General features: G+C 40.3%; 1 protein-coding gene across 3 annotated transcripts; it reads right to left on the bottom strand.

Moving 5' to 3' along the window:
- Positions 1 to 7,426: 7,426 nt before the first annotated feature.
- DCLRE1A (DNA cross-link repair 1A) lies at positions 7,427 to 26,109 on the bottom strand. 3 transcript variants are annotated; one of them, XM_076339061.1, is made up of 9 exons: positions 25,220 to 26,109; positions 22,080 to 23,651; positions 20,005 to 20,138; positions 18,704 to 18,822; positions 16,858 to 16,962; positions 15,786 to 15,931; positions 14,579 to 14,733; positions 8,270 to 8,411; positions 7,427 to 7,619 (listed from the first exon to the last, which is right to left on the bottom strand). In XM_076339061.1, the coding sequence occupies exons 1-9, from the start codon at positions 25,635 to 25,637 to the stop codon at positions 7,447 to 7,449; spliced, it is 2,964 nt and encodes a 987-aa protein (XP_076195176.1). In that variant the 5' UTR covers positions 25,638 to 26,109; the 3' UTR covers positions 7,427 to 7,446. The 3 variants fall into 3 exon arrangements, with proteins under 3 accessions (XP_076195176.1, XP_076195175.1, XP_076195177.1); XM_076339060.1 differs by having other exon boundaries at positions 16,858 to 17,001; XM_076339062.1 differs by having other exon boundaries at positions 8,259 to 8,411; positions 16,858 to 17,001.
- Between the last annotated feature and the right edge of the window lie 598 nt (positions 26,110 to 26,707).

The following is a 26,707-nucleotide window of genomic DNA, read 5'->3' on the forward strand; positions in this document are numbered from 1 at the left end:
AGAATCCGCAGTAGTGGAAAGGTAGCTGGGGGAGACACCAGAGAGGAAGGAAAACTGAGTTGTGAGGTATAGCTATAAACAGCAAGAAGTACTGGGGGCAGGAAAAAATCAAGTCAAAGACAGTAAAACTGGAGTTGTGTGCTCGAAATACATTTTTCTTATATTTGGTGATTCAAAAGAAAAAAAAAATCAGCTTAAGGTTATTCCCTGGCATCAGACAAGTGGCAGCAGTACCTGCTCTTCAAGGTCAGCTAAAGCATTGGAATAACTCTGAGTAAGTATGTGTCCAGTCTCTCTGGCACCATGATGAAACATCCACCGCTCCATGGTCTGGCTTCCTGGGAGTTTCCATCCATTTGTATTTGTCTTGTTTAGAGCCTGCAAATGGCACTCGCTGCTGCTGCTGCTGACGATCGCGAGGCTGGGAATAGCGCAGGGGTGTTCTGGCACTGCAGCAAGGAGACAGGAGGATGACTGTGCCTGCAGGAGGTCATGGTCACCGCTCTTCTCCCCACAGGGGATCCATGTGCTGCCTCGTCCCCAGGGCTGCAGCACCGTGTTGTGACATCCAAGAAGGGTAAAGAAAAGTAGCAGCTTCAAGGTGTGTCTGGGGGTGTGATCTGAGCCATAGTTCTGCATCTCAGCGAGAGCCGTCCTGCATGATGGGCTCCTGCTCGCCTTTGCCTCATCGTGTGTGTTCCTGGTGCTTCCTGACGAACAGCCTGGGGCCACCGCCAAATCTGTAGCAGACAAAGGTAAGACGTTTGCTGTCCCCGGCAGGCGTAGGAGTCAGGCTGCTTGTTTGAATGAACATCTCAGGAGCAAACTGGAAAGCACCAAACAGGGACACGAGAGCCCAAACACCTGCTGGCTTTGACTGAAGTCACTGATCATTCACTTGTCGCTGTGTAATTCCCTAAGTGATTAAGCATCACATTTCATGGCTGGTGCAGTGTACAACCCTCTCAAATCTTCATTCGCTCCAGCACGCCCTGCCACTATCATATTTATTACAGATGCACACAGAGCCTTTCACTGCCTTTTCTGTCTGCCTTTGGCTTGGACTCCAATTTGCACAAGAGTATCTCCAGCCGAAATTAGTACTCCTCAAGGGATTAACAACAAGAGAGAAAAAAGGAAGAAAGAAGTGGGTTGTCAACAGAAGGAAATGACTTGATTTGGATCGCTTGGTAGACGAGGTGGTTTATGAACCTGATGGTGTCCCCTAGTTCTTTCCCAGGGCTTTTGGTTTTATTCATGGATGAGAGCGGATCACTGGCAGCTCCTTGCAGGCTGTATTTGACCGAAATGGTACGAATTGGGCAGTGAAAGCAGTCAAGTGGATAGCAGCTGTCCCTTTGGTTGTGTTGGTGTGGAAACCAGGTTAACGTGGGTCTTTGGATTTCCTACACTGCCCCATCCAGGGCTCTCGCAGAGCTCACGGACCTGAGAGTGGCTGCCAGATCTCGAACTGCTGGCCCCTCCGGAGCAGGGGAAATTCACAGCAGGTTCCTGCCCTGCTCCTCCAGGTGGGATGTAGCCAGGACACTGTCAGCACATGGTGCTCGGCAAGTAGGTTTAGAAATGCCATCAGGGCAGGTGAGACAGGACAAGCATCCACCAAGTAACTCCAGCTGAAGCAGCCAGAGGGCTCTGCAGGTGGTGCTGCTGTGGGCACCGCTACAGGGCAGCTGTGGACTCCCAGCTCCAGCTGATGGTGCCTCCACGGAGCCATGCCCTGCTTGCCTCCCGCCCTGCTGTCCTTAGCTGGGCTTTTCCAGCATTGTGCATCATCCTTTGCCAAATGAGCACAGGGGGCAGCATTCCTGCTCCCGCCACTCCATTAATCTTCTAGGGCAGTTTGGTAGTTAGTCATTACCTAATGAGCCCTCACTAAGCATACCACTGTCCTGCCGTGCTTGTCCCTCTCCCTTTGTCACTGCTGCTTCTTTGTCAAAACCAGAGGGCTCCACGGTGGGAATACTTTGTTGTTATATGGCAGAAAACCAGGAACTTTCACGCACTGCTGGAAATGCTTGTCAGGGCCCTGAGGGTACCAATAGTCCATAATGACCCTGCCCAGCCCCCTCAGGGTGTCCCCCATGGCCCAGGATCCCTTTTCTGCCCCCCCCCGGGGACATCCGTCCCTGCCCCAGCGATGCCGTGGGATGCTGCTCTCCCCTGTCCAGACGTGGGCCCCGCAGACACCCTCCCTGGGGAAGAGCTAGGAGGAATGAGCTGTGCTGTGAGTGACCATGAAGGTGTTGAAGATAAACCAGGCTCCTGCTGTGCTGCAGAGCTCAGTTCCTCAGACAGTCGCTGGGTAGCAGCACAAAGAACTCAATTTCAGCTTTACCTCCCCCATTCAGGCAATAGATGCGACCAAGAGCAGGGCAGAGAGCCACGCAAATAACACAGCTTCGGTACCAGGTGAAATCCAACCTGTCTTTCTCTGATTGAGGAAGCCCTGCTGGGATAAACGCCTCAACCCATCTCTTCTCCAAAACAGGAGCTGAAAAGTGGGTTAGAACTTGCTGCTGGCAGTGCTGCGTAGGGGGAGGTCTCTGCTAGGATCTGACAAATGACTGGAGTGATCAGAAAAAAATAAATTTTGCTTCTCACAACAGACTTCCCTGAAATCACTCTCTGTGCACGGAGGAAACTGGTGGGCAGCCGGGAGGGGTGAGAGGCAGTGGGAGTTGGTACATGCAGAACCTCATGGCCAGCCCTGATCTTGCTGAACTCAGTTCCAAAGTCGCCCTTGTTTGCATTTGTGTCCTTGCATCACCTTTTCCTTGGGTGCACTGTTGGTATCTTTTTCCCTGAGAGGGTGAATTTTTTTTCCTCTTCCATCCGTAACAACCAGTACAATGTACAGAAGGAAAGGTGGATAAAGTTAAATTCAAATCCCAAATGGGAAAGCTTAGAGGTTTTAAAAACTGTTTGGTTTATATAAGTACTTATTGGAAACTGGCACAAACAAGTCACTATCTGCTCTGAGATACCAGAGCAGATGTAAGTGTGACAGAGTGGAAAAGGCTCTTCCCTGCCAAAGTATTTGCTGGAGATTCGATAACAAGGTGCCATTGTACAACAGTGGGTAAAGGTTCAGAGTAGAAAGGGGAAACAGAAAAGGCATCCAGGCGATGCAGGGCTCTGCTTTTGCAGGCTACAGCTCCTCCACTGGAACTCGCCCGCAGACGGCCGGTAGAGCTGGGTTAGATTCAGTGGGAAGGCAGCTAGCTCTTCTGTGCTGTTTTCCTTATCAGCAAACAGTGACAGCCCGTCTTGTCCCTTTATTTCTCCTAGAGGGCTGTAAGCTCCTTTTACTTTTCTATGCATTTCTGGGGATAGCATTAAATTCAGCACTCCAAATGCACATTTATAATCTGAACCAACATGTGAAACTTAAGTACAAGAGCTCCACTTTCTAGTATTTGTACTGACAAATTTTCAAGGATTCCTGTGAATTTCATTCATCCCTGTCATATTTCCCCCTAGATACTAATACTGTGTGTTTTACAAATACTGAGTGTTTTGCAAACACAGTTGAGTTAGAATGGCAGATATCAAATACAACTTCAAATTGCATCATTTCACTATAACCTAAAGACGTAAAGCAGCCTGTGCCCCCTCCTCAAAAGATGCTCTTATTTGTTTTGATTCTGAAATAAGAAGCAGCTGGTTTTCTGTAGCTAAGGGCAGATGGGGAAGTTTGGGCTGCATTCTCTTGTTCTCAAAACTCGCCTGCTTTTTGTCCCCTACTAAAGAAAACTCAACAAAAAATATTGAGTAGACACAGAAAACGTATCAAGGCAATAACTGCATCTTTAGCCTGACATGGTAACCTCTCCTGCATAATCCCCCTAAGAAGTCTTCAGATTCAAAACACAGTCTCAGTAAAAATCAATCCCAAATTGCTTGAGGATGTATCTGAATTCACGCTATCTTAAAAAACAAACAAACTTAAATGGCAATTTATCTTAATAGCCTTTACTAAGCACATATGAGTAGACAGGTTTGATCAGGTAAGAGAAATGCTTTAACCAGCCCAATGACATCTCAGTTCCTTTCTCCACTCCACGTTACTATCAATTGTTATTTCGCATCAAGGTTTAAAAAGATACCCGGCACCTTGAAGCTCCTTTTAATTGTCCGTATGCTTTTATTTTGCAATGTCTTCGGACTTGCCATCCTAGAAGCCTCCTCAGTGGTGACCGTGGGCCATGGGTGCACGTAGCTGCTTTCACTTATCACAGCCAGCCTGAAACCCATTGCCTGAGTCAGCACAGCAAGCGAGCTGCTTTCCTCCTCTCCCCTTTCCCCTCCCTCTACCCTTTTCAAACAGTTGTTTTTAGCTCATTTATCTGCCTATTGGGGCGATATGTAATCAGAGCAGGAGTCCTGATGGGAAATACAAAGTGATTCTTTAGAGTGGTTGGCTTTGAAAACCATTCTGGGCGCTGATCAAGCGAGTGTTACAGCTGCCCCTTTCGTTTGCTTTGCCTTCTGCCCTGAGTCTGTCAGCACTAGACAAACTGGAAGAGCCTCCGGGATGCTCACAGGCCCATCTTGCTTTAGTAAAATCTGATATCATTTATGTCAGCACATGACGCTCATTTGATGTGAAGGTAGGGACACAGACTGACTCATCTGCCCCACTGTCCAGGGGACGCTGGTCCAGTCTTTTATAGCGCAGCAGAGACCAAAAATCCCCGTCTACTGCCTTTGAAAAAGCAGTACCTTCGCTGTAGTTAGAGCCACCACTCTGAACCAAAATAATGAATGCTTTCACTCGTGTACCTATAGTGCCAACACTGCCGAAAGACTGAAAAAAACATCCACTCCTCCGTTAGGAAAAGTGGAGCCACTCCCTAAGTCCTAATTAATTACACCTGCACAATAATGCTGAAATCAGGTTTATCAGTCGTCTGTGCTCCCCAACAGACTTAACCTGCTGTGATCAGAGAGCCGTCCCTTGGAACAACCTAGACAAGGGAAGAAAGAAGGTCCTGCTATAAATCTTCCCACAGAATTCTTGTTTAATTAAATGGTTTTCTGTATCTGCTTATATGTCCCCCTAGGTAATCGAAGCAATCTAATCCTGTTATTAATCTTCTTCCTTTACAATAAGGAGAACAAAAATAATTTCTTCCTGAGTTTGGATGCTGAAAAGACTCTTTTTCCATACGAAGGAGGCCAAGTAAATGGGTAACATGGAGATCTCCTAACATGAAGGTGGATGAAATGCTGCAGAATTTGAGTCTACCCACAAAAACCAGCTGGTACAAGTGCAAATACAAACCATAAAGAGGGAGGAATGAAAGCAACCAGGGGGCTGACGCAGGAATACCTCCAGCGGAGCAGGCAACTGGAAACAGACACCAGCACATAGAAACAAAAAAGGAACCCCGCACAAAAGCCATTCCGCTTTGCTGACTGAAGTGAGCCTATCAGCATCTGTTCCAAATCAGGACAATATTAACTGGGTCAGTCCAGCAGATGCCAGTGTCAGCGTCTTCCAAGATACATTATTTTTGTGGTTAGTTTCAGAAATAAGTTTGCTTTTAAAAGAAAAAAAAAACCCAACCCTTTATTCTGGGTAACAGGGTAAAAACTGATGGCACGAAGAGTGGCAGCAGGTGTCTTGCACCTACCAGCTGCAGTGTAACAGCATCAGCGTGCTGAGAGCCCCCCCACATTCATTCTCACTAGGAATATTCATTCTTGAACACGCAACTACGGAAGGAAGAGGATGTCAGAATTGCGATTAAGATTTTTGACTTTGGGGTGCTTACTCCGGCCCCTCATACTTGGTGCAAAATTAGTCAGGAGAAAGACTCGGAAGGCCAAAAACCCATGCGTAATTCCTTAACGATTCAACTGCTAGAAGCATTTGCCTGCCAAACAGAATCCTCAAATTTGCTCCAACTTGTACAAGGCATTAATTCAGGTTCGGTGTTTGCGAGGGCTGTAAAAGACACTTTTTCACACTCCTACTCCAAAAAGGGGTGGAATCTTAGGAATGAGCATGCCAATCCAAGACAGTTAGCAGTTCTTGCGACAAGGAGAGCTATCATAACGCATTATGTAAAATAAAAACAATGCCATATTTCAGCGAATGTACTGACAGAATTGTGAATCAGTACAGGAACTTTTTTTCCTATCGGAGTTTGACAGAGTTATTTCTCTCAGAAGACAGAAATAAAACAAGGTGACTTCACATTATAGAGCTCGTCACTCAAAGACAAGGATCTGTTTATACTTACACTCATCATTAAAGACATGTTTTCCTGACAAAAAATGGCATTGAAGGTTTCAGATGAGCTATTCTGGGGGGCTGGGGGGTGATTCCTTATGCATGATGAAACTTTTGTAAGTCCTAGAAGTTTGGAATAGTTTTTATTTTAGTGCTTGTAATTATACTAGTGTGTCTGCGTGCAACCACATACTTCAGTGTCGTGAACACCAAGCAGATACAGAAAAAGCAGCACTGATAATCTGGTAGGATTCAGGGGAAAAAACGCAAAATGAAACTTACCAGAAAGCTGCCAGTACTAATATTTGCCTTTCTTGTTTTTCCAGAATTCAAGTAACAAACCTGCACCTACAACCCTGCAAACCCAAATGCATTGTAGGAGACTACATGGAGAGGAACCACTTCTGTGCTTTGACCGTGTGCTGAGAATTTGCACTGCCAGGATGCAAGAGCAATCTTATACAAGCAACAGACGCAGGGCGTTCACCGAAGATATAACAGACAGGTTTCTCAGATTAGCAACTACGGTACTGAAAAGAAACGCATTTTGCTCAGAAAGAACACACAGGCTTCATGTAGGTTCTTTATTTAAAAAAAAAATAAAAAATTAAAAAAAAAAAACAGAAAATCTTCAGCAGAATATAGGTAGCAATGTCTTTTATAAAAATCATTCTCCGAAGTACGTAGACTGCAAGAGCCCCAGCCAATCCTCTCTCACAAGGTAAATTTTGTTTACAAGGTTTAAATCACAATAGCCAGTTCTGCCTCATGAAACAAGCTCCTCTGAAGCCTGAATTGACAGCATGTGACATAAGCTTAGTATCGTCTCATTTATTACAATAACTTCTTTTCAGAAATGAGTAACCTGGAGGCGGTTCCTTCCCCAGCATTATACATCTATCTGGGCATCTCTATAATCTGAGGAAAATTAAGAATGGGGAAAAAGGAGTAAGATAAAAGTAACCTGAAATATGCATTTGCAAAAAACTTACTAAGTTATGGGAAAAATAAATAGTAGGTACATAAGAAAGCAAGGTGCCCCCTTCCCCCTCCCCCCCCCCCCAAATTCTGCTTTCTCAGGAGAATGGCAGCTTAGTCCTCCCTAAAGAAAGCTCCATGGAAAAAGGAGTTAAATAGAACTCACAATTCCCACTCCAGCCTACCTCCTTTGAAATATATATTCTTCCTTATATTTGTTTGTGCCTACTGCCCTCAATCATCCAGTCTCTAAAATGCTTCTCCATCAAGCTTCTGGCTCTCCAGTCACCAACATTTACAGTGGGGATGATTTTCTGTGGCTTCAACCATTGAACAAAACGCTTCATTTCCAGGTAACTGCTGTGTTCACTGTAAGGAATCCCTGAAATGAAACAAATCACAGCCATCTGTCAGTCTACTTAGCTTCTTGCCAAAATACTTTTGCAAGCCTTCCAGCTAAGAAATACTTTAGATAATTTTTTTTTAATTCATATTGGAGATCTAAAATTTATAGCTAAGGTAAAATGAAAACCCAGATTTTCCTTCTGGAAAAATTACCTTGGATTAAGTTACCAAGTCATTCATCAGCGCAAATTGAGCGACACCAAGCATTTGGTTAAATGAATGTTAAAATTTTAAGAGATTCAACTCCACCCACCAATACGAACTGAGAGGAAGAGGAAGACCCACAGTCTCTCACGAGTGAAGTATGGAATGAAATCTTGGCTCTGGAACTGCACTGCCACCAGCATCAGTCGTGCCAAGATTTCACCCCTGAAGTCTCTACATATACCAGATAAAAGTCTTTATTTGCAAGAGGAGGACAGGAGCAAAACGTATGTAAAAATCTGCATTTACAGTGTTCTCGATTACTCAGTTCACAGATCTCTCCTGGAGAGATCCATCTGTTCACTTTCTCAACGAGGTATCAGAAAAAGCATTGGTTACAATGAACGGTAGGAGTTTCCAGAATAAAAATATGAAAACCATCCACACAAAACTAAATGCACTGAATCTTTACCACTCTTATACCATATATGGTGATCCTTCCTCTTGTCTGAGGTTTGATATCCACCAGAGAGAGGCATGAATCAGAGTAGGTCCACCCAGTAGGTTTGAAAGCCAGAACTTGATCAAAATTTTCAGAAAACTTATTCAAGTGATCTTGCAAGCCCTGTGAAAAGAATATAGCGTATACTGAATCCTATTAAATACCTCATTAATCTAAAGGTTGGAGATTTCACGATGGAGAAACTTCAGACTAAATTTTATTTTCATGTCTTGATATGAACTTTTTTATTTTAAATACCATCGGCCTTGAAATTATTAATGATAAATATTTACATTTGCAGAGCACCTTGTACTTTAGGATCTCAACTGCTTCATCTGAGTAAGCACATACGAACAGCTACGCGTTACAGATCAGAACACGTAAGGCATAATCACATCTTCTTACAGATCTTGCCCCCTAAGTCATTCATTTCCTCCTCTCAGCTGGAGGTCAGCACTCGTGCAGCTGAGTGGTGATAAAAAATGGTGAAAGCCTGCTTCAGTGCAAAATCATCTGGTTAATTTAAAGTGCCACTAACATCCTGACATCTGCTTATGCCCAGAAGCGCTCAGAGATTAAGTGAACTACCCAAAAAATTGCAGCAAGCCAGTGCGTGAGTTGAGTATTGCTCTAAGCACTAAACCATATTTTACCACATCTCCGTTCATGATAGGAAGGAAACCACCTCTCATCTCTTCACTCTAAAAAAAATTAGCTTGAAAAAGTTTCCAAGTTGGCTAAGTTAGCCTTCTATGTTGTTTAAACTAGGATCGGGAAAAGAATGAGAGGGAAGTATAAGGAATGTACAATCCTACTCCTGGCTAAAGTGAAGTCGGTATTATTTCAAACCAAAAACAGAAAATCAATTTCATGTGTCCTGTATAAAATCTTAAAGGCACATTCTCCATTTTAAAGCCCTACAAGATGATAGAACTCAAAATCACAAACTTTATTTTGTATTTCTCTTCCTGCTGCTGATATAAAGACTGATCATAAAAAGGTGGGGAGAGGGGGATAGATAGGCTGTGACAGAACACTAACTAACCTGTCAGATACTTCAAAACTATTAAGCAGGGAAGCGGAAAGCTGCCTGTGACACTGCCACGTTTATAATAGCACCTTCAGTACAATGTCCCGTAGCAACACACTGAATCCATCAAACTGGGCACATTAAAGAACAACAAAAAAACCCTACCACAACACACGTTTCATTCAGCAACAGGAATTATGGCTAGCTGCCAGGACTGTTAATACACTGCAAATGTTCAGTCTTCACTAGATTAAAGATACAACTGTAGCAGTCTAATTCTCCTTCACACTTCATTTTAGGAAGATTAACATAGCTTAAGGTAATAATTCACATATTTGCTCCCCTTGCTCTAATGAAATCTAAATACAGTACTTCAAATACAGTGATTATATTAACCAATGCTAATCGGCTTTCCAATTTTATTATAAATCAAGTATGCAACATTCACATTAAGGATGCAATTTCAATCTCATAAAAAATTATTTGTGCATTTCAATCACAGGCACTTTTGAAAATCTCACCTCAATGCTAGTACAAGAGATTACTGAGCTAAGCAACATAAAGGAGGTGCACAGACCCGAAGACACCAGTTCTCTGGAGATCTTCCACTGCATATTTGAGTGGCAGAAGCCTCAGCCTTTGACTGTCACAAAAAATTGTTTGTTGCAAGAGAACCATGCATGCATTTTAGAAAAGATGGCCTCTTTTCACAAAACAAACTACAGTGTTTATTTATAACAAATCCACTAAATACACATTCCAATTTCTTCTTTTATTTCTTTAGCCAACACTGTTCTATACCTTCATCCTTTTAAAATGGAAGTTGTATTCCATTGCTAAATCAACCTCCTTCAATTACCATGACAGCCTGTTATCTACAGTGTCGCTGAAGTCAGCAGTACATGCAAACAGATTCCATAAGGTATGAGAAGACTCAAACACGATTAAATAGTTAATTTACAATCAGCCCTAACACCACTTAAACTCATTTGGCTTATTCAAGAAGAGCTATTCATCAGTACACACAGCAACCCCTGTATTTTACTGGAGTAAAACCAAGTATTGCAGTGGAGTACCGCATCTCTTTGAGGGTTTGTTTTTTTTTTTTAAATCTTTCCTTTTCATATATCAAGTCCACTTGCAATATTGTAGCAATCAATGTTTTATTTTTATAAATATTTTAATTTAAAAACGACACATATAAAAATTATAAATATTTTTTTAATTTATGTAAGTGTTATCCATTAAGAATATCCAGAGCACGAATCTAGAGCATGTCATCTCACTTTTGACCCAGGCAGCACCTGAAGAAAGTTCGATACCAACTCCTAATAAACAAACTCCTCAAGAAAGCCAGAGTTATACATAGGAAAAAAACAAATTAACAGAAAGAACGCCATCGAATCCAACACCAATATGACAACACAAAAACCTTATTCCTCTGCCACTGTATTTTCGCTGCCTCTGATCCCCTACGGCTTGTTCTTTCTAGTTTTACCCTTCAGACTCCACACATCTTAGCCAAACTCTCATTTGAAGTACTGGTTCTTTTCAAGGGGGCAGTCATAAGGCCTAGATAAAATACATCAAGTCTGGTGATACCTGGCCAGCTATCATGAATAGGACTGCTTTCATCCTAACTACCGATCAAGACTATCTATATGGATTTATAAAGCAGAAAAGATACGCTTTCTTCTCAAATTTGGACTTGTTTCTTCAACAGATTTTTGGGACAATGATGCAACTCCTGATGCAGCGATAGAAAATTGCCCAGAATTCAATATTCGAATAAATGTTTGAAGATAAAAAGCAATGGAAACATTCAAGCCAGGTAGCACAGTTTCCCTCACTGTGGCTGCGTTTGTATAGAAACGTGCACATTTTGACACAGACAGCTCAGGCAGAAAAGGGAAACACCATACATTATTGTCACCAAGTCTTCGGCCAAATGAAAATCGAGGGTATAGCACATATTCTGAGGATGCTGTGGGTTTACAAAAATCATGCTTCAACCTGTCAAAAAAAATTCACTGACCCACCTGTTTTTCATAGTGGATTTAACACAATTATGGTCACTATTCATTTTTGTTTGCTCCAGTTCCAAGCTGAAGATACTAACGTTAATCTTAAAACTCTGGTAACTAGGGGAAAGACAGAGAGAGGTTTCTGTACTTTTCTAAGCGCCTGTGGCTTTTAGGTGAATGATGCTCTCTGCTGAATCAATACAGTGTTTATAAATCATACATGAACAGCTAAGCTAGTTGTTCACAAATAATAAAACAGCTGACTCCAAAACGAAAAAACATGCTTGATATTACTCCTGAAAATCAACATGGAGAAAAGCAGATTTCAGATAGCCCCAAAACTGGAATTAAACAGCTGGACAATGCCACCAAAAGGAAAAAAATATTCACAACAGAGACTGCAAAAATACTTCTAAAATTCCTGAATAGGCATGCAAAAAAATAACAGTTTTATAAAAAAAATTATAACATTTTCCAGCAATCTGGTGACTCAATGATCAGGAAAATAAAAAGCCCCTGATCACAGCAGAAAGCCTGTGAACAAGGAGCATCTCAAAACAATGAACTCATTTCCTTTCTACTCGGGGTAGAAAGGAAAGCTGTGGGCATCCAGATTTAGTCTTGGGAGCAGTCAGCTATGGAAACATGGAAGCCTTCCTTGGGCAAGTACAGTTTTATCAACAGTTACCGCAAACTAGGCTTCAGTTGTAAGCACATGTAGCTTATGCAGCTTTTTTTTTCTTCTTTATCTAGAAACAGACCAGAGAAGTTTTTCAATAATAAAAGGCAGAATTATGCTACAGTTCTTAAAACTATCAAGCCTAGAGCACAGCCAGGTTTGGTTTGTTTTCTATTAGTAAAGAGCATAACAGGGGAAAAAAGGGTATAAAACTGGGGCTTCTAGGAGATACTGTAATATACCATCAGGGTTTGACTATTTGCATTCTACTAAAAAAAGGCAACTGATGGACAAGATCACAGATGCACTCAATTTACTAAATAAGGACTGAATCTGAGTTTTTGACTAAGAAAACTCCCATAAGGATTTCACGGATTTGTAGGTTCGCAGCTGAAACTACACGAGCAGGAAATTAGCCCAAATTAAGAAGTAGGGTTGTGTTTTTCAGTGGGGCTAGGGATCAAATAAAACAGAAGAGGTAGGAGGGACCCAGAAGATAATGAAGGCACTGGCATTTAGTGATGAGGATCACTAAAAAATTCTGGCTTTCCCAGTAATGAGCCAGTAATTCAGGACAAAACCTGTATAATCCAGCAGAAGACAAAAACATGCAACTGGAGATGATGACATCAACATTTACATGGCCTGTAAAAACAGGATGATATCATTCATCATTCTTTAACTAGAATGAGCTTACAAGTGATCGGATAGTTTATTCTCAAAAATACTGTCTTTTCTGAGGTCGTGTTTACTGATTCTGCTGGAGCAGAAATAACATAAGTGGTCACATGAACTCATCTTTAAGCATTTAACATTCTCCACATTTTACTGATAGTACATTCCACCTGGGCGTTCATCTAGCTACTGGATGTTTAGCACTCTGGAAGTCTACCTAGCATGCCTAACTTACATGGACACAAAATTACTAATGATAGCATGAGACCACATTCCAACAACTTCACACATGAAGTCAAAGCCCCAGTACAGAGGGCCATGGCTGTTACACCAGGACTCTTGTCCACTAGATCACTGTGCCTTTAACCTGTCCTGGCCCCTTCCAGCGTCCAGGCATCGCTTCTGGCACGCTATAGATTTGTCTAGAAACTCCTGTTCTCAGAGATGAGACCCTGCACATGATAGAACTGCTTCCCTCTGAGAAGTAAGGCTGTCTAGACACCCTTGTTGTATAACCACATCCTCTGCCTGAACGTCCAGCTACGTGAGCACGCCATACACGCTGGGACACGTGACAGCAGAATCACATAACAACCCAAAAATCTGCAGAAGAAACTAAAATATATTACTGTTTAAGACAACACAACACATTAAAAATAAATCCATACACATTTCCATTACTCATTTTCTGCCCCACCATGGAAAAGATTATAGAACAACATTAAAACATTAAGATATTTAGTTCTATCTCCTGCAGCTCCCATCCAAATGGTATAGCCTCTTTTTCTCCTTTTTAGGTCAACTCTGACCTTGACTGGCCCTGCAGCTAAATACCATCTTGCTCTGAAGGATTTGCTTGAGATGGCACAGCAGGCCTGAAGCAAAGCAGGAAAATGAATCCAAGTCTGTAAGGCATAAGCGACCACTGTTTTTCTTTTTCTTCCAGGTTACCTTTAATCTAGAGCCTGCTGCTTTGCCTTAATGCCATTTTGTATTTTGTAGTCTATTTAGAAAAACTTTCTCTCCCCCCAGGAATTTGTCACCTTTCCTAACAAATTCCCTCAAAAACTCTCAACAACAAAAACACGCTGCCTCAGATCTCGACTGAAACGTGCATTTGAAGTCAACTTAAATGAAACAATGTCTTAAAATAAACTGGTTTACTTGCTTTTGCTACAAATATCAGAGAAGATTGCGTGGAAATACTAAAGCATGTACATATATGAAGTGTCCTTCAATTCACTCAATGTGTGTATTTGTTTATGTGTGAGTCTTCATTGATTTTCAAGTGTCCTTACCTCCATGTAAATCTTCAGCACAGAAGGAGAGAGAATATTCTTTTGAAAGATGAAAATATGATTATACATACATGGAAGTTGAACTGAGAGGAACATGGAGAACCCTGTTCCTTTTTTATCAAACACCAGACTGGAAGTTGGCCATGTTCACAGTCTGCCTCAAAACAGAGAGACTCACAGGCAGAAAATCCTTTGTCTTTTCCTACATCATACCAGGTAAAAGACAGGCTGAAAACAGGGACTCCATGTCACAATATATTAATTGCTAATAGGACAGACCCTGCAGTCATTACATAAATCTACTTCAAAAAGGCCCACAAAGAGCAAGCCTTTGAACAAACCTCATCTTATCTTGTACAAGCACTGCACTGAAGTGAAATTACACTTTCTGTGCATCATGTTTGGAGACGGATATTAATGTTTAATTGCATTTCATTTTCAATGTATTGCTACATGTCAAAACTTTACTAAATAAATATGATCTGACAAGAGGTTAAAAAGCACCAAACACAACACCGGTTGGGAGGAGCCAACAGTAAGATTAGCCAGCAGGTTAACCAACAGAGTATATTTTCTGAACTTACCTTAAAATTAATTTGCATCATGGGAAGAACGTGAAGCAAAGTACCATCCCAGTCCACACTGATGAGGGAGTTAACAGCTGCTGACTCCAAGCACTGCAGTGTTTTGTACTTATCACGGGACACACTTGCTTTTGAGCCCAGAACTTCAGCAATTGCTTTAGGATTAATTGGGAAGAAATCAGATGAAGAAAATTATAAGAGTTCATTTTTTGCATGTTTGGGAGATATTCCTAATTATTGCACTGGATCATTTTTACTAGTGAAAAAAATCCATATTCAACAGGATACAGTGTTTCATATTCTAAAATGAAGAAGAGAAACCTGTAATGGCTGTTAAAAAACTCTGGCTCCTATGTTTTAGCACCAGAATTGTGCATGACAATTGGAAAGAGAAGAATAGAAGTACATTGATAAGTTCTAAGTCATGTTTCTTCGGTAGAATGTTACCGAGATGAACTGGTATTTATTTCAAAGAAGCCACAAACGTGAAGTTTTTGGAATATGCGACAAACAGCCCTTAGACAGACTAAATTTCAGTGAAAGTCAATCTTGTATTGATGACTTTAAATATACTCAAAAGCACAAATTGTACACAGCTGCCTGCCCTAGAGTATACATTTGAGCAATCATGTTGGTTCCTAATGCTGCAACCGAGTGAAGCATAGCACACAAGATTATCATGAAGTCAGAAAAGATGTGTTTTAGTTTGGGGAATGCTTTGTTAAAATTGATTTCATTACAACTGATTACTATAAATATTTAGGAAAATACGTAATATAAACCTGGAAGGAAAAACTGTTAGCAAAATAGAAGTTTAAGAATAATTATATCCCTTTGCTGTTTCTGGACAACATGACATTATTAGCACCAAAAATGTCATAAAGACCTCATTTATGTTTTTTTAATTGCCATTAGCAATTTTCTCACCACAATCAAACAAACAGGTTCATTCATCTAGTATCCAAACTGGCCTTCTGTATATTCGGGGGGTTTGTAAACATGCCAGAAAAATATTTCTTTCAGAAAGTTAAAACTTGTATTAGAAAACTAAAAAACTAGCAGTAGGATTATTAAATACATTTAATTTCTTTACACAATATCTGACCATCAAGACTAAGTAACCCTTTACATCTTCAAGAAAAAGGTCTTTTAACACTGACTTAGGTATTTATTTAGTTATTTGATGCAGTACGCTTCTTTTACATACCTAAAAAAACTTTCTCTTTTCCAATGGAATAGGTGCCACAGACAACTAGAGTACGCGGGTTTAAAGTCACTGTCTCAAAGGCAGTATTGACAGCAAACTGGATAACCTCTTGTTGAGAAGGAAAAGTGTATTCAGGACTACAGTATCTGCGGCAAGGAAACAAGATACACCACTTTGTTACACAAGATAGAAGACATCTGAATTTACCAAGAAGGCCCTCAAAACTGCATGCATACAATAACAAAGTAATGAAAAAGATCTCATCCTTCTATATAATTTCAGTCTCCTTGCAATCTATTTATTAGAAACCACTGAGGTGCCCAGATAAAACTGTTGCAATAAAATTTACATTGAGTACATATCAGTCTTTTCTCTACAACTATTCACTTGTCTGACACCGACACTCAATTCTGCAGTTTTTTTCCTCTATAAATACCAAGTGCTCTTTCAAGCTAGATATTTGTACCACATACTAATTACATCCTTATGTCTATTTTTTGTCATGCACACAAACCATAACATAAGGCATTATTCGTTCACAGAAACATATGGAACAGAAATAAAAGACTGCAGCTGGGCATTACTCATCATACACAGAAAAACAATTTTATATACATGAGTCAGAGAAAGGTCTAATGAAAACCTGGACAACTGATTTAACCACTTGGCATTCTTTCACTCTTTGAATTCCCCCACACCCCTTTTCATAACAGAGGTGAATCCACATAAAACTAACGTTCCATGAACCTCTTGTTTTAGAGCCAAACACTCAATGTATGAATTTTGACACCCAGAATTTAATAACACTTATAAATAATAAGGCCATCTCAGCAAATACTTTAGCATCTTTTCCACTACCCACTTTCATTCTTTCATGGAACAGCATAACAGATGAACAAGCTAGACATACATGGACTTTCAATAAATATCCAATTTTATTCAACACTAAATAGAGGTAACGAGTGTTAAAACAGTAATGTCATTTATACTTACATTTATTTGGTTCATATAAAGTCTACTAAACTGAAAAGAGGGTTATATTGAAAAAAAAAAAAAATTAAACACAACTTACGTGGTATCAAGGTAAAGGGTGTGGACTTGTTGACCAATCAAAGCAGGGTAGCGCTCCATAGAAGGATCTGCCCTGAAGTCTCCTGTGTGCAGAATAACATTTCCACTAGGTAGACAGAAAAGGATCATTGTTGCACCTGGACAACTGAAACAAACAAAAAACCCCATACAAATTATGCTAGAACTCTATACTGATAAACTGCCTTAGGAGATACAACACTCTTCAGTAGCAGGAAGGTGTGCAGAACAGCATTTTAAATCACAGTGACTATGCAGCCTAATTTAGCTAGAAATTCCTGATTTCTAAAGGAACTCTAAAGCTAACCTTATGGCCACAGACAAACTAGACTTGAGTTCTCAGTCAAGATGGAGGGAATAAAAAAACCACACCAACAGTAAAGTAATCAAGCATTAACTGCCTTTTTGGGATGCTCTGTCTCCTTCTAGGTACAACAAAAATGCTGCCTCAGTTGCAATCTGAGGTTCTATTACTTGATTTAAAGGGGAAACAGCACACCAAAGAGAAGCAGCATTCTTATTCAGGAGCAACAGAATTGTACTATTGCAGATGCATCTTTATTCCTGCAGGACTTACTGAAGCATTTCCTTTTAAATTCTATTTGCAGATTTTAAACATTATCCTTCATCCAGAATTCCCTGGTTATAAATATAATTCTCTTATTGGCCACAGTGAACCCATTGCACCTTCTGCAATTCCTCGCCAAAGCTGTCTGAAGGGCAAGTGCTCACACTGGAAAACCAGAGTGGGACTATTTCAGACATGAATCATCTGTAAAGGATAAATGAAATCTCAAAAAAGGAAAAACTGGCATGAATCAGACAGAATTGGTGAACCCTCCAAAAAGTTGAACTTTGTACCTAAGGTTTATATGCCTTTTAAATTGAAGCAGGGGATCAGAGAGACAAACAGGAAAAATGAGAAGTGTCCAAATTACATAAGCAACAAGGCTTCCTTCATTCCCAGAAAGGGTTCTCAAAGGATTTCATGGAATCTTAACTCTCCGACTATAAACAAATCCTAAGATAAGTAATACTCAAACCAGCTGTGACACAGTGCTGTGTTTCAATACATACTTCAGGGAAAGGACTTTTCCTCTAGCCCATGGCCAAAAAAGGTACCAAGAGGCAGAACAGCAAGAGCACAGGGCTGGAAGTCAGGTGCTACTGAACTTTAAATCCATCATTACCACACAGTGCCAGTGTAATGCTGGACAAAAATCTCACCCTTTATCACCGAATCCAGTAGAAGTCTTGTTGCACATTTCAAGAGGCTTTTCTTTAAAGTTTAACTTTCAAAATGTGGGCTAGGTTTTGTCTCTCTTGGGATCCAAAGTACCACATTTTTCTTTAGCTGAAGATTTCACTATCTTCAGTTGAAGCTACAGAAACCTAACATATCTGATAATCAAATCTATGATGTTCCCAACTACCAAAAACTAAAGTGTCCAGACCACTATAAAAATCATTCAACCTCTCAACAGGCTTAAAAATTATGGAGCTATGTGTGGTAAACAATGTATACTCATTACAACCCAATAAAATAAAGTTAAGCTAAAATTATCAAAAAAGCCTGTTTCATTTTCAAAAATAATTCACCTATTTCAAAAGCTAGCTACTTGCAAGAAATTTAGGCTCCTACATGCCTAATTCACTTCTGAAGTGAAAATGCATGTTACTAAGCCAACCCAGGAATGTGAACTATTTTCACCCTCATTTTTTCAGATCCACCAAAACCTAAAAGTCATGAAAACATAAACTGTATCTTTACAGCTATTTATCTTTTTCTATACATACAAATATTCCACAACAAATGCAATGATACATACTGATTGGCATCGAGCAACAACACTTTGATCCCATTCACTATACATTCTGTGTCCATTGGCAGCACATGGATGTACTGCTCTTTGACTCCAAGTTTGCTCTTCACCAGGTTGCCAGTTATCTGTAACAGGGAAAGGATTTAATATGGAATAGGAACAAAATCTAAAAAAAGCCTTTGTTTATTTTAGAAACAAAGGCTCTCAAAGCCAGACTGTCTGGCTTAGAGAGAAACTATGAGAAACTATGAGATCCTGCGTATAATCAAGCCTTTCAGTAGCATTTCACCTCTCAAAAAGCAAACTGAAAAAAATCTGTCTTAAAAAAGCAAACTTTTAAAAGCCTGCCAACAGGTTAGGGATTGGAATCAGAGAGGAGGCAAACAAGGAGGAATAACATCTGTTACAGATTGCCAAGTCAAGAAGAGGAGGTGGGCAAAGCCTTCTTTAAACAACTGAAGAAACTTCCAGGTCACAGGCCCTCGATCTTATCATGGGAGACTGCAGTCACCCCAACACCTATTGGAAGGGCAACACGGGACACAAGCATTCTAGGAGACTTCCAGAGTAAATCAGAAACAGATTTTTGATGCAGGTTCTGGATGGGTTGATTACGCAAGATGCCCTACTGCGTTATGAGTAAAGAAAAGTTGGTTGGACATATAATAGCTAATGGCAATATTGGCCATTCAGCAGCCTGAAGCACAGGACACACAGGACCAGGCTAAAACAACTCCATTTACTGAACGTCGAGAAGAGACGGCTTAAGTGGAATCTAATTTCAGACTTGCATCACTTGAATAGAGTTATAGAGAAGATGAAGCCAGATTCTTCTCCATGATGCACACAAAAAGAACAAGCTACAGTCTCAAGTTGCAAAAAGGGACACTTCAATTGTATATTAGGAAAAAAATTCAGAGTGAGTAAGCACTGCAACAGGTTGCAAGCAGACGTAGTGGAATCTGTCCTATTTTCAAAATTTGACCGACAAAGGTTCTCTGCAGTCTGATCTAACTTCGAAGTTAGACCCACATTGCGCAGGAGATCAGACTATATGACCTCCACAAATCCTTTTAAACCTGAACTTTTTCATGGTATCTAGACAGGGAAGTTTCACTAATCTTCTTCATAAGTCAAATCAGGGTAAGAATTTCTTGCAAAGGAAACCCAGATTCCCCTACACATATCCACTGCGCCTAACTGACCCAACAATGGAACCTCTGATCTTCTATTTACTTTCATCAGTAGAAAAGTGGTTATAGTTGCATATGGATTTGATAATACCTAGTAATCGTGGAAAACCTTACCTTATTACAGTAGATTGGAAACATAAAGTTTTTTGTTAGCCCACAATAGTGATCAGAGTGAAAATGAGTAAGGAAATAAGCTGTGCAGCCTTCAATTTCTCCATACTGGAAGGCATCAACTGTAAAACCAGTTTCTACAGCAAAAAGAGAAGAGAAGCCAGTCAGTAAACATGCATAGTTCAGAAGTAGTTTTTGATTAGATGTTCCTTTTGTTCTTTTTTCTTTCTTTCAAATTAAAAGGTAATACAGTTACACTGCATACAGTTGAAGGAAACATTTAAAGATGAGCATGGTTTGTGTGAGTCAACAGTCACAAAAAAGATTTTCACTTATTAAAATAAAAATTTAACAAAGTGTCCACACACCAATACTTTCACAGGCCTCCCAAATATCTGTTGCTCCGCTGCCATCCTATACAGATGGCAACTGGTTAAGCAAATCAAACACATTTATCTGCATTCAGCTGGTATTTTTGAAAGTTCACGTAGATTAAAATCTAATACCAATGCCTTAACACAAAATAAAACAGGTAACTACAGCTTAACAAAACGCATTTTGCGATTAAACTGCAATTTTTCAATTATTCTATATTTAATATTCCTCTTAAAACATGCTACTGTATCATTATCAAGCAAGCAATCTGGGGTCTTCCAATATATCTGCTGAGATGAAACGTGACTGATTTGCCATGGCATGCTTTCAGCGATGTGCTGTTTGTATAAAGATGTTGCATAAAGACCGCTGTATAGAAGATAGCCCTTTTCCCTGCAAATGTAATTTTTTTAAAATGCAAACATACTGACAAATGGTCCTTTCACATTGGCTTATACTTTCTTAAAACCACCAAATAGCGCACAGAACTAATTCATCTGGTGGCACTCAAATATTTTTCATTTTATGTTACGCAAATTTCCCAGATCTTCTAGGAGAACTAGAAATAGATCTACTTATTTGAGGCCAGAACTTCAAGTATTTGCAACTCCAAAAAAACATAGCAGTCTGCTAATTAAAAATCACCAACCAAAAAATCCCCAAGTGTTTGAGAGGTACCAGACTCAAAACTTCAGGGAGGCTGCATTATACTAGGCCATGGGGATAAATACATATCATTAGCAACAGAGAAAATACAGTCAAATATACTTCAAATGTAGTAACAAAATTCAGAACAAAGATAATATAGATAATAACAAAGCAACTTTAAAATTGCATTGTAGGCATAGGAGTCTGCTCTTCAAATTTATTGTATATGGAAAATTCTCTAAGCCCATGGAACCCAGGATACTGATATAACCCCACAAAGACTTACAGGTCAGCCTTCAAGCAGGAGCTCGGCACTTGGGATCACTAATATATTTCTATTTGGCTTCCTCAGATATCTACCTAAGACTAAGACAGTCCTTTAGTGGTAAACAGAACTGTGAGGATTTGAAGCTTTTAAAGCCACTGATCCATCATCCTATATTTTATGTAATTGCTTGAGGAGATTCTGAGAAATTCTTGGCTGTTTCCTTAGCTAAATTCTTCTGCTTGGTTTTCACTTCTTTGTTTTCACAGTTGTAGTACTTCATATTTCCAATACTCATGAATTTCAAATACAAAATTAAACTCAATTTTTTTAACTTAGTGTAAGGAAGTAATTGCTATTGACAGCCCTATTTTCAGGCACAATTGAAGCAATGTAAAAGATTAAATTCAGGAATTAGGAGTGAATATTAACAAGGGATATATTCAAAATCATTTAAGAAAGTAGATCCATCTTTCAATACTGCTTATGTTTTTTACTCTGTGAAAAATGTGCAGAAGTCAGTCCTTGAAATAATTTTCCCGAGATAACGATTTCACTGTACTTCATTGATGAAGCCATTGCTGACTCTGGTTCTGCAATCACCTTCTTCTGGAGATCTGCACCTACACAAGATTTTATCAACTTAGATGGAGGAAAAAAAATTCATTATGAGCTGCAGTCTAAATGGTTATGAAGAGTGGAGAATACTGAAGCCTACAATTAGGAAAAAAAATGCAACACTCAAGCCAAAATTAGTTAACCTCTACAAAAAGCAAAAGTTATCTCTCACCTGGTATTTTCTTGTAGAAAGGGCAGTGTTTTTTTCTTGTTCCTTCACCTGTAGTAGGTAATTCTTTAAATTTTTTTCTCCACCTTCGTTGGCCACCAGAACTTACATCTGCCAAGGCTCCATTTTTACTTGAACTTTCTATAACTGCTTCTACATCTTCCACAGACCCTTCAGCTTTCCTTTTTAGCTGTCTGGCCCTCTTTCCATTGGGAGTTACTGAACTTGATATCTGCTTTCCTTCACTCAAACGAGTCTCTCCTTTGCTCTCCTCTTTTACTTTGGGTTTTAACCCAAAGAAAACACCAATGTCCATTTGTTTGAGTTCTTTGGCAGAACTGGATTTGGCATTCATACTTGCTAAAGAAAGAGATGACGCTGTTTTAGAGATGGGGCTGGGAAAGCACACAGCAGCTGTATTATGATTTCCTTCTTTCTTCACTACTGACTGCAAACTCTGCTGGCAAGCTGTTTTTTCAATTGCATTGGCAGTCATTTTTTCTGTGTTAGTTAAAATGTTACTTGGGTCCCTCAAAATGTTACTTTTCTGTGTCAGAAGAGACCCAGCACCTTCTCTGACTAGCAGTGATGACGTCTCAGTAAAACTCATGTATGCAGAATCCCAAGCACAAGCACCAGTATCTTCTGACTCTGTGTTACCTGCTTTAGCAGCAGAGGAAATCAATTCTGGCTGTTCAACCTCCTCGCAATTAAAAGGAAAAGAGGATCCGCTGGCTAGCGCCTCTTGCTGATGCTGATTATCTACACATGCTGAATTACAGAACTTGCTGTTCATGTGACTCTGAGAAACAGTTTTTACACTATGATCCAGATGGTTCAATGTATTTACTTCCTCACAGTGGGGTTTTTTAATTATGAAATTTCCCATTTTGATATGCTCATACTGAGGCTTCTGCTGTAAGAAAACTCCATCACATGTGGTAAACACCACAGAATTAGATTCTTCACCTTCAAAGTTCTGGACTTCGAATAATTTATTTTGTGATATTTTCACTTTCTTCTCCTCTTCCTCAGTTTCCTCCTCACTTTCCTCAAAAGTACTCAGAGGAGAATAAGAAATTTCACAGTCACTGAAGTCAGCTTTTGACTGTAGTAGACTTGGCTGACTTGTATCTTTCTGACTACACAGATCTTCTCCTGTTCCACTTTCTTGAGAGGATGCAAAGTCATAAAATTCAAATTTACAACTGTTATCTATGGTCTGTGTAAGCTGACATGTCTGTTGAAGCTTTTGAACATCTGCAAAAGAGGAAGTACTTTCACTGATTATATTTATAGACTTCATTTGCGGTGAACTCGGTACCATCAACGTACAGTCATCATTTGGGACATTTTTTACATTATTAGATGGTTTCTCGTTCTGTGAAGTTTCCTCTGCGTGACTTGGGGAACAGCTGGGCTTTGCAGCAGTAGAATATGTCACCTTCCTCTCCAAAGCGTTTGCTGAAGAATTTACAAGATAATCTCCTGCCCTGCTTGCTGCAAGTAGAAAATGGCTATAGCGCTTGTAGTGGGATGGAATGGTGGAAGTGCACAGTAAACCATCAGGACACTCTATGAACACAGTTAAACAGAAGCAACGTCAATATATTTGCAAATATGGTTGGCATATATTTTCAAAATAAAAATCACACATGACACAATTTAAAAGCTTTTTCTTATAAATGCAGCTATTGGAAGGCACAAGTAAAAAGTAATTTTCAAGCTGCCGAGACCTCCTGCCCTGAGCTGGCTAGAAATGAGAATGCTTCCAACCTAAATCAAACAGCTGCTGCTAATACAGCACTATGCCTGAATTAATACAGCCCTCTAACAACAAGAGTACTTACCCCTGTTTCAATACTGTGCTAATGTAATCATATGGCTTCTAGTTTAGAACTGTCTCACATGCAAGCAATGAGCTGAGAGCAGTAGCACCAGAAAAGGCCAGCAGACATGTTTCTAAACAAACCAAATCTTGGTTCTGAATCAACCTGAAATTCCATTTCAAATTGTCTTCTGGGTTACACATTAAATTTTAAAAAACCAAAAAGTCATGTATTTACTTATGTGAAAAAAGTATTCAGGATTCAGATGCCAGCAAAATGGCTGTGGCTGTTCCTTTTTTTGTTGAGAGTTTGCTAGCCTAACTTTTGAGGATTTTGAGATGAATGCACAAATCAATCAGATGGATTTTTCATATGTTAATTATGGGAGTAAGAGATGGAAATGAGGTGTTAACACATCTGCCTTAAGTTAAAACTACTGCCAAAATCGGGATTAAAGGGCTCACATTTCATTGTTCTGAAGACAAAACTTTAAGGAAAGTTACAAAGATACAAAAAGAAAAGTGACTGTGTTACCTAAACAGCCTTTACTCAAGTTTCCTGACTGTATGCTTTCTGTTTTTCAAAAGTTATGAGGTGTATTAAGAACATAAGCTGGATACCTGGATCTATTCAGACATAGTATTTCCCCGCATGAAACTAGCAATTGGAATGAGTCAGTTTTATTCCTCTCGTACACAACTCAAAACAAAACTGTGTTGTCTTATGATACAGGAATGTTCATGTATAATTCTATATGAAGTTTCTAAATCATACTGGATCAGGGGCTAACATTTCAAGTAAATTAGCCTAACAGACTGATTTCAGCTTCCAACTGCCCATAGACAACTGGACAACTCACACAGCAACAAGATACAGGATAATAAAATCTATATCTAGGGAGAAAGAAATTCAGTGTCAAAAGTAGTAGCCTCTTAATTGAAGGAGGTTTTTTTGCTGACACTGACTTAGTAATTGAAACAGGTTCCATTATTTTAAAATGGTAAATACGCACCTTCAATTTCTCCAATAAACTACTAGAACTGGAGCTTGATAAACAACCACGAATCTTTATCACTACTCTACATGAGATTAGATTCTGGTATGAGATTTTCATGTCAGATTTCTATGTTCTTCACAAAGAACCAAAATCTCATACGAAAATAATACTGATAAATTATCAGTAATAGCATTCTAAAAATCATACCAACTACCATCTCAGATTTTGAACTAAGTATGAAAACCAAGGTTTACAGCAACATTATGTGAGGAGCCTTTAACTTTTATCTGAAGGCTTTTTTCTTACTCTATTCATACCTTTTCCAATGGATCCTGGAGTATCCAAACATTCAGCAACATGCCATCGAGGTGTCTGGACCAATAGCAAAGAGAAAGGCATCTGGCAGCTCGGACAGTATCCATCATGAACGGGCTTTGTATTTTGTGAGCTCTGTTCGGTCAGGCTACTCACACTTTCCTGGGAGTGCACACTACTGTCATCTTTACATTGATCTACATCCTGATTTGGCCTTGATCTCTGCTCAGTTTTCTGAAGCGTATCAGTTTTTTCTACGGATATTTTTTTACTTCTATTTCTCTTTCTTTTCGGCCTGCACTTGCCATCACTTACTTTCTGCACAGGTATAGAGATGCTCTCTGAATTACTCTGATGCTTTTGCTTCCTAATGGATTTGTATTCCCAAATGTCCTCTTCGAATAAAGCATCTTCAGACATGGCAACACATGAAATATTCTCCTTGCTTTTAAGCAACAGTTCACAAATTTATCTTTCCTTACGCTAATATGTTTTCTCTTCCCTCCCCCCTTCACTATCTGAAGAAAAGCACCTGAACTCCATTTTAAAAAAGCAACACTGGGCCACAAACCAAACAGCAGTCCGTGACGGGACAGAAGCATGGTGGATCCTACCCTAAAAATAATTTAATGAGCATCTCTTTGAATATTTGTAATTACTCCTGTTAAACAAAACCCGAGCCTGTATGATGCAGAAAGACTTGCAGGGTGAGCCATTTCCTTCAGCTATCCCTCTCGTAAGCACCAAACCCGGCCTCGAAAGGTGAAGCCCAGCCAGACCCGCTCCCCTGACTGCCACCTCGCTGCCCCCAAGTAGGAAGATTTTAAAAGAAAACGACGAAGAGTTCAGCTACGGGACCGCTGCCGGGAGTCACCACACGGCGAAGGCCGACGCCGGCACGGCGCTGCCGCGGGTCCCGCCGCGGGCACCGAGGGCGGCTGCCTCCCCGCAGCCTCCCGCCGCTACCGAGGGTCGCGGGCGGGCGCCTCCTCGAGCGGGCGCCTCTCCTCAGCCGCTCGCCGCCGCGGCAACGCATTCGCTTCCGCAGCTTCGTCACCACGGCCGTCGCTCAACTTTCCGCTTCTCTCACAGCATGCCTCCCCAAAAAATCCCAGCGTTTAAATTATTGGTGCCTTGTTTGGACTTTGGCCCCGTACTGCCCGATTTTCACATCTATCCCACTTACAAATAAAAAAGTAACTGGGCGGGAAAAGCGGGCTGTGTTGAATCTGCTGAGCTGGAATCACCACTGGGGATTCTCTTCGCGAATATGCTTCTGTGAATATCAAAGCTATGTAAAAGCACGAAATGAATGAGAAGGTCCCCCTTTAAGACAGACGAGTTATTGCGTGTTTGTGTTTAAGTTTTGGGTTGGTTTTTTTTTAATTACAATTTTCCTCCCCAGCGTTGCGGGAGGTGCTGAATGTGCGGCGGTGAAACGGCAGGCCGGTAAATAGCAGCCCGTCCTCGCCGCGGGCTCGCCCAGGAGG

The sequence above is a fragment of the Aptenodytes patagonicus genome, chromosome 5 (assembly GCF_965638725.1).
Source record: "Aptenodytes patagonicus chromosome 5, bAptPat1.pri.cur, whole genome shotgun sequence".
NCBI classification, from domain to species: domain Eukaryota; kingdom Metazoa; phylum Chordata; class Aves; order Sphenisciformes; family Spheniscidae; genus Aptenodytes; species Aptenodytes patagonicus.